Here is a 14,019-nt window from a genome sequence, read left to right as displayed (position 1 = left end):
GTTCTGTTTCAGATTTCTCGATGTAGTGCTGGAGAAATTTATTGAACTGAAGTACGCCTCTTGCTTGGCTACCGGGGTCTCTGCAAAGGTCAAGAATGACCTCATTCGGATCAAGTCGAGCGACGCGCTCTCATCAGTAATTTTAAAAAAAAATAGAAATCCGAGCATCCCATACTGGGTCCATTCAATCCAAGAACTATGCCGACTTAGTTCTGTTTTGTTGGAGATAATAACTCTATCACTTAGCGGTTGTTGTCGGATTGTCTCTTCGCTCTCTTTATCCCGCTGTCTCTGCGAATTGAGGTCATTCGCGAAACGACGGGTTTGCTGTGCTGGTAGGCCGCCTGTAGGCTTTTGACCTGGACGCCTGATTCGCTTTTTTGCCATCGCAGGGGCCCAGCGAAGATAGAGATAATATGGGTTTATTTAGGGCGACGATAATACAAGTTAAGGGATGGCGACGAAGTTGGTAAGTTTTAGGGAATTGAGGGCATAGCGAGCGAAGAGGGGGATTGAGAGCAAAACGGGGGAAGAAGGGGAGGGATGATATGAGATTTTTGTCCGTTTCATGCTCCTTTTTTTGTTTGGTCTTGTGAACGGTCGTCGTTGGTTTGAAGGTTATGAAACTGTCACGCGCATTCATAGGGCAACGGAAATGAAGCATTCGATGCAGGGAGGTAAGGCTTGAATTGTCTGAAAAGGTCTAATCTCTTGTTTTCTTTGGCAGGGCCAAAAGTCTCTTTTTTATAGTTATGAATAGTGGCAAAAGCTGGTGGCGAAGAATCACATAGCAGCTTCTAGATCTTTCTTGCTCACTAATCCCAATATTGTGACAGAAACGGATGCGCCGTGAGACGCCACACTCTTATTCTGTGCACTTCTAGAGCCCATTTTCGGGCCCTCAGCGATCACCCAGTCAACTCTTATCGAGGGTTGTTCCATACTTAATTACAAAATCTAGAGTAGACAATATATATTTCAAAATAGAGAGAGATGTTAGTCATTTATCTAACTACCTACCTAATATACGTGAGTTGTGAGTCGGGATAGGTAGGTTGTTGTGGATGGGTAATAGTGACTTGATTGGGTGTATTCGATTAATAGTAGGTCTACGACTCCGGTAAAGAAAAAAGTCGCTCAATCCGACAACTAAGATGGCGGTCGCTGGCTTGTCTATGGGAGAGCGGACGGGATCCCGAATTTTCCAGCGCCTATGGTCGTGTGTGGAATAGAGCAGAGCAAACGGCCTTGATACGTGATGCTCATCTGATAGACATGGAGGTGATGGGAGAGCCCGCGCTTCGTTTAACGATTCGACCATTGCATTCTTCGACAAAACTTTAGCTTGGTATCGGGATTACTATCTGCATGTGTTCTACAGGTTATTCACGCCTATCGAAATCCCTACCCGCCGCCGAGGACTGTATGTAAGGAAAGAGCACCCCAGGCACCCGGCCCCGGCACCCGGCCCGGCCCAGGCGCCACCAACTGGCCCAGGCACCCGCCAGATTGAACTACCAACCATGTGTATAATAGTGGCCCTCGCCTACCTTCCTTTGCGAGGGCCAGGTTGAAGTCTTTTACCAATACCAGTTATTGCTCACCCTTCTTGCTCCCTTCATTGTGACCACCTTGATCAGGCGTACCTGCCTCCTCTTACACCGTAGTTGGGCGCAGTCTATCGTGTGAGTGTCAGCGCCACCAAAGAATACCTACCATGCTTCACCCCCCAACGGATCACCCTTTTCTTTTCTAGAAAACGTCGACCTTTACACCCTTTTTCCAAACCTACGGCTCGCCATGATCTTTTTTTTTTTGTGTGGGTGCCTTGTCACAGCTTCACTGCGGCTCGCCTTAGTGTTGTTTTTGTGTTTGTTGTTGTGACGGCCCGCCTTACGCAGTAGGGATGTCAATGGTTGAAGGCAGTAACGAATGTGGATTTAAAGCTAAAGAAGAGAAAGGAATCTATCGCCAGGTCCGCGCAGGGCGCGGAGAAATAGGTAGTGGTGCTCAGTGGCACAGGCCACACCCTAAGCACAATGCAGCCAATAGAATCAATTCTGTCACATGAGCCCTGTGGCGACCGTGACAGTTGTGATGCGGTGCTTTTTCACGGCTTCAGCATTGCTATGACAGCTCTTCATAGGAGTAACTGTGCCATCAAATTTACGGAGCCATGCTGACTGACGCGCTCGCCGAAAAAAGCCACGTCGAAAGGACGAGCCTACCTGAATGTACCTGACCTGATTCGCCAGGAAGGCGCCCGACACTCTGTCCGATCGGTCCCGAAGGGATCGCGCCTTTGGAAAGGAAAGCATCACTGACTGGCCCGCTCCACACACTGCTCGCACCAGTCGCTCAGGTTGCGCTCTAGAATGAGTGAGATTTTACGCTCATAGGTATGCCCACCAACCGAGGTACTATTATAAGGCGTATAATTGTACGCCTTGATCTTTCCCCAGGGCTCATCCAAGAAGAATGGGGCGGGGAGGGATAGTTCAAAAAGCTTAGTGCGTCGGAACAGGCGTAATCGTTAATATTCGCCCGCCACGGAACCGATCCCCGGACCCTCGAGAAGTCGTTGAACGAGAAACATAGCCGGGCCTCCTGCCAGTGGGTATCCTCGGACGTAAATGGCGATGGTGGGGGGCAAAATAGAACGTCGAACGAGTAGCGACTAGCGAGAGGGGGAGGCACCAGGGGCAACCCCAACTTAGTCGATATAGTGCCAGAGCCGCACGTCATGCCGTTATGTCCACACCATTTCGGAACACCTTGGCTAACGTTGGGATGTCCACCCCTTTGGATAGTAGTAGCAGCAGCAGCAGCAGCAGTGGCAGCAGCAGCAGCAGCAGTGGCAGCAGCAGCAGCAGCAGTGGCAGCAGCAGCAGCAGCAGTGGCAGCAGCAGCAGCAGTGGCAGCAGCAGTAGCAGTGGCAGCAGTAGTAGCAGATGCGGTGTATATCTTGTTCTTGGGATGTCGTGAGACCCTTGGAAAGATTCGGCGTAGCGCCCGCCCCCAGAGTTTGGTGCTGCCCTTACTAGCCTCTTCCTGCTGCTGGGCTCTTGTGTCGTTAGGCTCGACTGAGTGAAATATGGAAGGACGTTTCTCCTTTTCAGAGACGTCGCCCGACTCCGATTGTAGCGCGTAAGGAGGAAGAGGCGGAAACGTAGGGTCCAGCTTGTCTTCGGGTAGCCAACCCTTGTTTTTGTTCAGCATATTGGGTGAATAGAAGCAGGTGTGTGACAATACCATGAAGACCATGATAGAGGAATAGAGAGAGGTTATTATACCTCGATAGAATTTGGGACGAAAAAAAGATAATTTGACTCGGATATTGCCGGCTTGTTAACAACCTGGAAGCTTTGGTCGCGGCTGGTTTGTGTGCCCTGCAGCGGTGGCTGAAGTGGAGCGTGTGTTCATCAAGACCTACAGTTTGGTCGGTAAGCCCGTTATACTTCTAGCTTTCATGGCTCTTGTGTGTGTGTTTGCGCGACAGGATTTCAGAATTGTAATATGTTTGACGAACCAAAGTAGTAGAATAGGGATATTTGCCCATTACTTCTTCTTTTTTTCAACCTTCGATACCTCTACCTATCTACGTACGCGATATATAGATTAAAGTTGGCCACAAAAAATAAGCCAAGACCCGGCGGAAGCACGAAGCACAAGTCCAACACGAAAGGTTCTCAGATCCAGCCGACTACAACTAGCGCATCACATGCCGGCCGCTCCGCTCCACACACCCGAACTTTGAACGGCCCGGAGGCGTCAAGGTTCGGCACGACCATGGATTTGCTACCCGATGACCTATCTATATTCATTGTTATAACGTGTTTGATAAGCGAGTTGGCCATGATAAGCGAGTTGGCCACTTTCCACCACCCTACCACAACTATCGACAATTACACCACCACAACATTAGGAAATAACAATAACTGAACTAGAAATAGATGAATCAGACGATTCTGCAGCCTCCTGACACGTGCGTACATTATGGCCAGTCTTGCCGCACAGACCACAGCACCGAATCTTCGTACGAGCCCCCCCTACACCACGACCATTTGGCCGTGTTTCCTGGACTAACTGCTCATCCACAGCCTTCTGGTCCAGTAAATCCTGTGCCTCTTGTACAGTAAGTGACCCTCCAAGCCGAACACGTGTTTTTTTGGCCCTCCGTCTCTTACTAAGCCCCTCATTGGCCTTACGTAGTAAAGAGACCTCCGTACGCAGAAGAGCCACCTCGTACATTACGGCCATTGTACCTTTGGCCAATTGGTCCACAGCAGCCAGCATAGGTGTTGGAGAACTGCCTTGATGGTTAGATATCCGGCCTTTAATAAGGTCTATCTGTGAGGTGGCCTCTCGGGGGTTCTGTGGCGTCTGAGGTAGCCAAGGTAGTGCCGTTCCTGGGCTTGAGGCTGGTGGAGTTGGAGTTCGGAGCCGTATATCCATCTTGGAAATCACTCTTTCTGGGTCGTACGGCACAAGGCCGGCTCCGGCAAAGGCGCTTTGGATATTCTTGTCGGTAAAGGAGGTAGAAAATGCCTCTTTAAACGCGCAAAGGAATTCCAACTTGGTGATGTGTGATATACATACGCATGAGTTCCTCGATTTGATGGCCGTAAGCCCTCTTCAATGGTCCAAAACAACCAACATCCAATGGTTGGACAAGGTGTGAGGAGTGTAGAGGCATACAAAGCGTAATGATGTCGTGTTCCTGGCAGTAGGCCTCGAATTGGTCGGAGTGGTGGCTCTTATGGCCGTCAAGGATTAGGAGCCGGTATTTGCCTTTCGTACGAGATGTTGTGTGAAGATCGAAATGCCGAATCCAATCTAGGCCTTTCTCATTGGTAGTCCAGCCGTTATCGGTTGTACCGATGTACCAGGTAGTAATAACCATCTATTACAAACCACTCGACTGTCAGGGTCGTCTGTCTGTAAGGGAGCACGGGCTCCACAGAATGCTGGGGTTGGTAATTATGAAGATAGAACAAAGGGCAAGCTCCTATCGCACGGGTAATACAGTCAAATCGGAATGCCACTCAAAGTGTATGAGTGCAGTGAATGTGTATTGCTTGCTTGAAGAACCAAGCAAGAACTATCTAAGACCGAGGACACGGTCATCGTATTTATCTAATTATGGCGGGCCAGTAAGAGCGCAGCTCTTACTTGCCCGGCAGGAAGGAGCTGCCTGGCACCGGGCACTGCTAGCGTGCCGGGCCATTTGCCTGGTGCCAAGACCCCTCTTGGCACCGGGCCACCTCTGATTGGCCGTCCTTCTGTTTGCCTGGTGCCAAGAGCCCTCTTGGCACCGGGCACCGTCTGATTGGTTCAACGACAAGCGGGGTCCCCAGTCATGCCTGAGGCGCCCGCCTCCTGCAGCTGGTCCAGTACGAACCAGGTTCGTCACACCATCCCAGTGGTGATCATACCCATCATAAACCCAGTCTCGTCGAAATTGTACGTATCGTCGTCAAGGATACCGTACTTGGCCTTAGTGTTATACACAAGTGCAAACCACTCACGAATAACCTTTGGATCTTCGCATTTAGCCCTTTGGTAGTCGTATCTACGCGTAAAACGCGCCCGAAGTTCTGGTTGGGGTTTAACGAAGTTGTAGGTCCAACGTTTGCCGACAGGTGGCGCGTCGCGTTCGCGTAGCAGTCGGTTGGCCATATCTTTCACAAAACGATGCCGAGGAGGAAATGCGCGTGTGCATAGCTCAGTAATATACTGAACAATCGTATGCTCCTCTAGATCCGTAAGTTTTCGTGAATTGGCTCGAGTATCGTGTCGTGAAGGTTTGCTAGCGCGTCGGTTCTCCAGAGTATTCTTATTAACCTCATAGATCTTTGCTGCAGCTCGATTACTGAGATTTGGATTCTTTTGGCGCGCTCCAAGGGCCAAATTTACCCTGGCTTCGTACGAAGGAGTTGCCATGGTTGGTTGCGGAGAAATTTGGTGTTTTGTGCAGGGGAGACGCGTCGTGGCCGAAAGTGGCCAACTCGCTTATCATGGCCAACTCGCTTATCAAACACGTTACTAAAGTACTGCTAATTACCTTAATGTTCGGCTAAGAAACTGCTGTAGTACCCCTGAACAAAAAGGTTATGGGAAGCCCCACAGCAAAAATGTAGCAAAAAAACATACAACACAGGGATTCGCTGGTGGTCAGGTCACCCACCCAACTACTAGGTAGGCGGCGCGCGATTTTTAGCGATGCGCAGAGCAGGCAAGAGGGGAGAAAAAGGGTTGGCCCAAGCGCCAGTGCGGGTATCTGCACGCACTTTCTGCGGGGATACCCTAGATTCTGCAATATTCCAAGTAACTTCCACCGTCGGCCATGGCCGACACTATCCGTTCTCCATACCCGCCCCGCTTAAGGTATCCCCTTACCGATTTGAGGTTAGGTTGTGGGTTGCGGATTACGACGGGCTTTGCGGTGTGTGACAGCGCATAATTGGCTCTGTGGCGATGCTGTTGGTGCTGTGCGGGTAGTGCGGGCGGCGCTGTGGTTAGCTTGTGTTAGCTTAGCAGGTTTACATAGGTGCATAAGGCGGGACGAAGGCAGCTATGCCTTAGGCGATGCAAGACATTTGGCCCGCAAAGACTTTAGCAATATGGTGGGCAGCCAGCAAACAAAGGCTTCTCAGGGGCAAGCCTACCCGGCCGGCAGGTACGTACTGTACCTTACCTAAGGATGGTACACTAAACCGTCAAGAGATGCTAAGGATATAACATTAGACCGGCATTGACGTTGGTTGAGATCTGATGCCGGGATTTTATTTATACCTATCTACCAGGCTGGGCAGAAATGGTAAAGTTTGGGCGTTAGTAGCCTGGCCTGGAGCTGACCAATGAAGGTTGTCATCGGCGGGGTTTGACGAACCCTTCACTAAATCTCAACCCGTTTGAGCTCTCAGAGACTGAGGAAGGTACACCAACTCCAGGAACGCCCGGCATGTCTTCGCGCAATGCTCCAACCTTAGGCATTTACCAGCCCCTCCGGAAGGCTGTTCAAGAGATCCGACTCCCAACCATCGCGGCGAGCGGGGATGAGGCTAACCCTATTGAATGCGCCATGGAGAGCGTAGCGTCTACTCAAGCACCTCGCTTCCTTGCGCTCTCGTATCTGTGGGGAGACGCGAGTACGACACACGAGATTGTACTGAACGGCAACAAGTTCCCTGTCGCGACGAACCTACACCTAACACTTATAGCCCTGCGCCGCCGCCCCATGGTCGACCACGTATGGATCGACGCCCTCTGCATCGACCAGTCGTCCAACGACGAAAAGAGCTCGCAGGTAGCGCTCATGGGAAACATCTACTCGCGCGCAGCCCAAGTCCTAAGCTGGCTCGGCCCGGCCGCTGACGATAGTGATGCCGCCTTCGAGCTCGTGCGCCGCTGGGGGGAAGCCATCGAGCGCTTCGCCCACCACGACGATATGGGCCGCCTCGAGCACTCGCCCGGATCCATGAGGGCGGCCATTGCGGCCATTGCGAACCCCTTCGATGCAGCTAATTTCTCTAGCTTAAGAAAGTTCTTCGCTCGCCTATACTAGAGCCGAGTCTGGATCATGCAGGAAGTGGCGCTGGCTCAGGACCCTCGCGTCCTATGTGGGACACATGATGGGACACAAGAAGTACCCTACGACCAACTGCGCATGTATCTGATCATCTGGCGCGCCATCGGCCAGTTTTCGATTGAAGACGTCGTCGACCCCGCCAGGCACCAAATGATCAAGAGGGCTACTTCCATCGAGCGGCCTATTGTCGGCATCCTGTCCATTAACTTCCTCCGAGAACAGCGTAAGGAAGCCAAGGCTACTGGGGAGCGCTTTGCCCCAAGCCTGTTCGATCTTATGGAAAAAGGGAGAGCTACAGAGGCGACGGACCCTCGAGATAGAATCTACGGCGTCTTGGGGCTCCTTGGCGATCAGGATTTTCCGTTCCAGCCTGACTATAGCCTGTCGGCCGGTGAGGTGTATACTGCTTTTACCGTCAGCTATCTTACGACGGCAAAGAAGTTAGATATTGTTGCCCTCGCGGGGCTAGGTGTCTATGCATCTACGGATTCTGCCACACCGGGGCTCCCAAGCTGGGTGCTGGACCTTAGTCGTCGCCCTGAGGTCCCATCTTTCGTTAGCCGAGCACGACTGGAATACACGGCTGACAAAGGTGCCATATCCAAGTACCATCTCTTAGCAGAACTGCGCGGCTTGGGGGTCATCTGGGACAAGATCGTCGACTTGGTCCCGCAGTGGGAGAGCGAGCAGCACATTGATGAGCCGTTCGGTTGGCTGTGGACGTGGAACAAAATGGCCCTCTCTCAAAACTGCGATCTCCACCCTCTGGGCATCCCATGGCGGCAGGCTGTCTTCCGCACCATTGTGGCTGAGGCGTACAGCGAAGGATACGGGCGAGCAAGCTTTCCCAACGCTGCATTCGCCGACGGGTTCTTTGAGCGCCTGATCGGCTACTGCTGCGAAATGAGCTTCATGGCATAGAACCAAGCCGCCGGCGTGCTCTCGGAGCAGAAGCAGCAGACAGGCGATGCACTGTACCACGCCATTGCCAACAATACAGAGATTTTCCTCGACGCGTCCATGCTGCGCAACCTGGAGCAGCTCGATCCTGAAATTCTCTACTGGCTGCGCAACTCGTCGCATAATAGCGACAACGAGATGCAGAACCGAGTTCTGGATGAACTGGTGGGAAAGCCCGGTAGGGCGAATCGGCTTGCCTGGCCCTTTGATCATTACCCGTGCCTAGTTGCCGACAGTCGACACAGAATCTTATTCAGTAGCGATATGCTGGGTGTCTGTTCCGACCGGAACTTTCTTGTTACCGCGAAGGGCTACTTGGGGCTCGGCCCGCGAGGGGCGCGTAAGGGGGATTTGGTGTGCGTCGTGTATGGATGTCCGGTGCCGCTGCTTATCAGGCTTAACCGCTCGGAATTCGAGATCGTCGGAGACGCGTACGTGTACGGGATTATGAAGGGCGAAGTCATGGATCAGGTCAAGGAAGGCTCACTATCGGCTGAAGATGTAACGTTCATTTGAACGTATTCTAGTCAGAGCATGTCCAGACGAGAGAATCATGTCGACACGGAGGTAAGGGTTCGAAGTTTTTAAGATGTTGAAGATCACTTCACTCGTTCAGTTTAGTCTGATAATATTTCCCTCATCCAACCCAACTGTGGGCTTAGGATCGTATAATATCAGGTTTGGCCGAGCGAGTCCACAGCCCAACAACTACGGCCCAGTCTTTTCTCAGAGGATTGGTGCAATGGACACCGCCGACAACACCATCGCGGCTGCGCAGCGGGCCCTCCCGCCTCGACTGCCTACTGGTATTTTGGCTGCTTCCCTGCTTGCGGTGCTGCTCGCACTCATCATTTTCCGTAGACGACAGACCGGCGATAGGGAGCCACGGAGATTGCCAAACTGGAAGGGCATCACAGTGCTGGGGAATACCCTACAATACATGATGGATAATGCATTGTTTATTTCCCGGGCAAGGTGTGTCGGATCTACATTCTATTTCTTCTTCTCTCTCCTATTTAAAATACAAGGATGAAACGGCTGACAAGACCACCTAGCCTCGCGATACAAAGAACAAGAGAAAAGATAGTCAAATTGTCCCTCGGCCCTACCCCGGTGTACCTCGCCACCGGAGCGCAAAATGTCCAAGCCCTGTTCCGTAAATCCGCTTCCTTCAGCTCCGACACGTTCTTGCTTATAGTCATGGGCACGATGTGCTTCACCCCAGAGGACCTCGCAAAATTTACGAGCGACAAGACCGGCCGTCTACCCGAGCCGATAGAGGGCACAGCAGCTTCGCATCAAGAACGGAGGTACTGGGCCGAGTTTCATCATAATAACGCGCGGAACTTGTCACTCGCGAGCAACACATCGGCGTTAACGGCTAGGTTCTACAAGTTCTTCCGGGAACAGGTAGATAAGTATTATCCGTAGTGGGGGATTAGAAGGTAGTTTGCCTATCGCACTTCTTACGGACGTAAATAGCGAGAGCAGCGACCCAGGCACTAGCGGGGAGTCGGTTCTTAGCTAGGGGTGGAGGGGAGGCGAACGTACTGGATACGCTTTGGAAATATAATACTATTACGAAGCGGCTATTATATACGCTGCCGAAGTAGATAGATCTGGAGCCGTGGAGGATCCTGGAGAGGTTTCATCGAATGACTGTTAAGTAGTTGAGGTCGGACTTTGATCCTGTCGTGAGCTTGAGAGAGAGAGAGAAGGAGAAAGAGAGGATGACGACGAAGATTGGCATCCTGTGTTTGGTTTACGGTTCATAGAACAATATCTGAAATAGGGGAAGGACATCGGGTTGAGCGTAGAGACGAGGGCCGGGTACTTCATTGGGTTTCTCCTTAGGTAAGTTCTCAGTCTTATCATGGGGATATATAAAGTAGGGGCCTCTGACATTGACACCGCCAGACTCAACGCAAACAGCATCCCCATTACTATATGGGCTTTCTTTGAGCTAATCCAGGACCCGCCTCTCTGGAAAGCAGTCCAAGACGAAGCCGAATCTGCCTTTAAAATGAATTCAAAAGGCGAACGGGTGCTCAACATCCAGAAACTGCTCAGTCTACCCCTTTTGCAGTCCGTATACGTCGAGACGCTGAGGATGCATATATCTATCAACGTCACGTGCGAGGTTGTTGGCGATACAGCGACGTGGCTGGCTACCGTGCCTAAGAATGCTCTCGTACAGGCGCCGACATGGATTACCCATTTAAATAAGGAGATTTAGGGGACTGAAGAGCGTTCTACGTCGGAGTTTTGGGCATATAGGCATACTCGATATTCCAGCAGTAGCCGAGGGGGTGAGAAATGAAAAGCTTGGCTTTGTCGTAAGTTAGGTGGGGGAGTAAGCGAACGCCACTGATCCAGAACATTCTAGATAAGCGAGGAACACAACCAACCCTCTTATATAAAAAGCCCATAACTCAACCAATTCTTTTCCAATTCTCTTCATCTTCAATTCGTTTTATTCTTCTCTTGACAATGGTTTCATATACAGAAGAAGACCTCCGCAAGGCTTGCGAGGAAGCCGTCAGAACACATCGATTACGCAAAGTCGCGCGAAAATGGAACGTTCCACCCTCCACCCTTTATGGCCGTCTACATGGCTCCCTACCTCGAAATGTTGCTCATCAAGATGAGCAAAGGCTTACACAGACCTAAGAGGATCGTTTAGTCGAATGGATTCTTCTTCAACAAGATTTAGGATTGCCCCCTACACATGCACAGATCAGGGAGCTTGCACGCCGTATTCTAGCTGAAAGGGGGGACTCCTTACCACTTGGAAAGGGGTGGTGCCGTGCCTTTCTTAACCGCAATCGAATTTTGAAGACTCAGAGGGCCAAGAGAGTCGATTCGGTCCGCGTCAACTGCGCTACAGAGTCAACAATTCGACCTTGGTTCAACCATTTCCAAACACCAGCTATCAAGGCGATTAAGCCAGAGAATCGCTGGAACAAGGACGAATCTGGTATTATGGAAGGCAGAGGAACCAACGGCCTTGTCATTGGAAGCCGTGCCTTTAAGGCGCTTCAAAAAAACAGCCTGGAACCCGCACTTGGACCACTTTTGTCGAATGCATCTCAGCAGCTGGCCGTTGCCTTCCTCCTTTGGTCATTTTTAAGGGGAAAAGCGTTCAACAACAATGGTTTCCTTTGGATATGAAGCCATTTCAGGATTGGTTCTTTACAGCAACTGAGAAAGGATGGACTACCGATGAGACAAGCCTCAAATGGTTAAAAAATGTGTTCATTCCTCTCACCAAGCCAGCAAACTCCTCTGAGAAACGACTCCTTATTATTGATGGCCATGGCAGCCACACAACTGCCGATTATATGTGGGAGGCATACACAAACAATATTCACATTATTTATCTGCCTCCCCATACTTCCCATGTCCTCCAACCCCTAGATTTGGCCATATTTGGCCCCCTAAAACGACTTTATCGCAGACGGCTTGAGGACCTTCTTGCTAACGCCTTTGACGACTCTTCTGTAGCCGGAAAACGTGCGTTTCTGGAATGCTACCAGATTTCACGCACAGAGGCAATTACTAAGAGTAATGCTAAGTCAGGATGGAAGGCATCAGGCCTTTGGCCCTTGAATGTCAACAAACCGCTAAGAAGCCCACTCCTCCTCAAGAATTCTAATACTTCACGCCCCTTAAGAACTACTATAATTACCCCAGAGGTTCGCACACTCCGTATGCCAATCCTGGAGGATTATGGAGACGATCGGGTGCAGTGGAGGACTCCTAGAAAGGCACGTGATTACGTTGAGCAGGCAAAGAAGTTCGCACGCATCATCAAAGCAATGCCAGCGGATAAGCTCTTCCTCAGAAAGATTGGTAAGGCTTTGGATGAACAGGCCTTTGAACTGGCTATTAGGAAGCGAAAGATTGAAGGTCTAGAACACACTCTCGAATCAATAAGAGCCAGAAAGAAGAAGAAGGTTGAAGAAGATCCAAATACCACCTTCGCGAATATTCAGACTATTCGTGAGGCCCAGAGAGCTGTAGGGCGTGCAGCAGAGGTTTTAGAAGATGCGGAAGAAGCGGATGATTCAGAGGATATCAAAGATTGTATTGAAGTTTTGTAAATAAAAAGATCACCCTTTCTTTTGTTGGAGGGTTAGTTGGGACTCCTGCTTATACAGAATGTTCTAAATCAGTAGTGTTCGCTTACCCCCCCACCTAACTTAGACGATGGAGGCCATTCTTTGCAGATTATTTGGTTTGTGAGACGAATCTTGGATCACGAAATTCCCGTTTTCGTGCTTCGCCCACGTGACATTGCTTACCCTGGCTCAGGCTCGGTTCAGCATTGGCTCAAGATTGGCTCAGGATTTGCTCAGGACTTGCTCAGGCTTGCTCACCCTAATTACCATTTTCGGAGGCTGCGCCACAGCATGCTGAATTGCTTCGGCTCTAGCCAAGTGGCCCAGAATTGGTCTTATATATAAAGATGGCCAAAATAGGTCCCTATTCTTGAAAATAGATAGTTTCGCCTTACTTTTTCGTTTGCTAGACTGCTGGAGACTTAGGTTAGCCTCTGTACGCCAAGTCTTACACACCTACACCTCCTGCAACTACTCCTACTCCCGTTGTTTACCCTGTATATATCACCATCTTCGATAATACACTAAGATATAGTATGGAATTGGAAATAAAGACGTTTAATTTAGCAGATATGGCTCCGTTTCGTCCCCTTTCATAAATACTGGGGCTAAGAAGAAAGATTGATAATGAAGAAACAGGTGGCGGTATTGTCGAGTCCATTGTCGAGTCCATTTCAAGCTCGTGCCTGGCCTGTTTTCGCATCGATACTGGGAGAAATTGTCCCTCAAGGCCGTCCGGGTAGACCATGGCGTCCCATAGGGCATCTTGCATATTCTGAGCCGAGAGAGCAGAACTAGTGTCCGATGTAGAAGAAAAGTTGGCGCTGGTATCTCCATTATTGCTTTCTGGGCCTCGTACATGGATTACCGATCCATCCTGTAAGCTCCAGGTGGACGAGTGGTCTGCGAGCTGCGAGCCGTCGCGCACACTCAGCAAGTGTACGTAGGAATCCTGGATCCTACTATTAGAGCCCGGCCCGGAAAGTCCTATTTCTTTGTACCTCCCCAAGATTAGTTCAAGGTTGTGGCTTTCTGAAGCAGCACTGCTGAGTGATATGTTGAAGGGCTGCACGTCGTTTGTGCCGAAACAACTCTTGATTTGGGCAATGATATGATCCATGGAAACGATGTAACCGTGCCCAAAAGGATCAGAGCTGATAATATGGCCGTATTACTCAGTGTCTTGGTCAATGACGAGTGACCCTGACTCACTATCGACGATATCTGGAAACGAGGGTTAGCAACACGTCTTGGTATTTTCTTAGAGCTTAATGCATCTCTCACCGTTGGCACCGCCCACCATCAATTTCCACGTTTCATATGGCTCTCTTCCGGCCCTGACCCCAT

General features: G+C 50.5%; 3 protein-coding genes across 3 annotated transcripts; 2 read left to right on the top strand and 1 right to left on the bottom strand.

Moving 5' to 3' along the window:
* Window positions 1-1,636: 1,636 nt before the first annotated feature.
* On the bottom strand, window positions 1,637-3,219 carry B0T26DRAFT_745182 (uncharacterized protein; the record flags this gene model as incomplete). The annotated part of the gene is made up of 2 exons (XM_060444527.1): window positions 1,637-1,678; window positions 2,785-3,219. The coding sequence occupies 2 exons, from the start codon at window positions 3,217-3,219 to the stop codon at window positions 1,637-1,639; spliced, it is 477 nt and encodes a 158-aa protein (XP_060301969.1).
* Window positions 3,220-6,997: 3,778 nt separating this feature from the next.
* On the top strand, window positions 6,998-7,411 carry B0T26DRAFT_600069 (heterokaryon incompatibility protein-domain-containing protein; the record flags this gene model as incomplete). The annotated part of the gene is made up of 1 exon (XM_060435705.1): window positions 6,998-7,411. A coding segment is annotated over one exon (414 nt), but the record flags the coding sequence as incomplete, so codon positions are not given.
* Window positions 7,412-8,815: 1,404 nt separating this feature from the next.
* Window positions 8,816-9,067, top strand: B0T26DRAFT_635749 (uncharacterized protein; the record flags this gene model as incomplete). Its single annotated transcript, XM_060436756.1, has 1 exon — window positions 8,816-9,067. The coding sequence occupies one exon, from the start codon at window positions 8,816-8,818 to the stop codon at window positions 9,065-9,067; it is 252 nt and encodes an 83-aa protein (XP_060301967.1).
* Window positions 9,068-14,019: the final 4,952 nt, after the last annotated feature.

This window comes from Lasiosphaeria miniovina, assembly GCF_030549165.1.
Source record: "Lasiosphaeria miniovina strain SMH2392-1A chromosome Unknown B0T26scaffold_1, whole genome shotgun sequence".
NCBI lineage: Eukaryota > Fungi > Ascomycota > Sordariomycetes > Sordariales > Lasiosphaeriaceae > Lasiosphaeria > Lasiosphaeria miniovina.
This window is presented reverse-complemented; position numbering and strand designations above follow the sequence as displayed.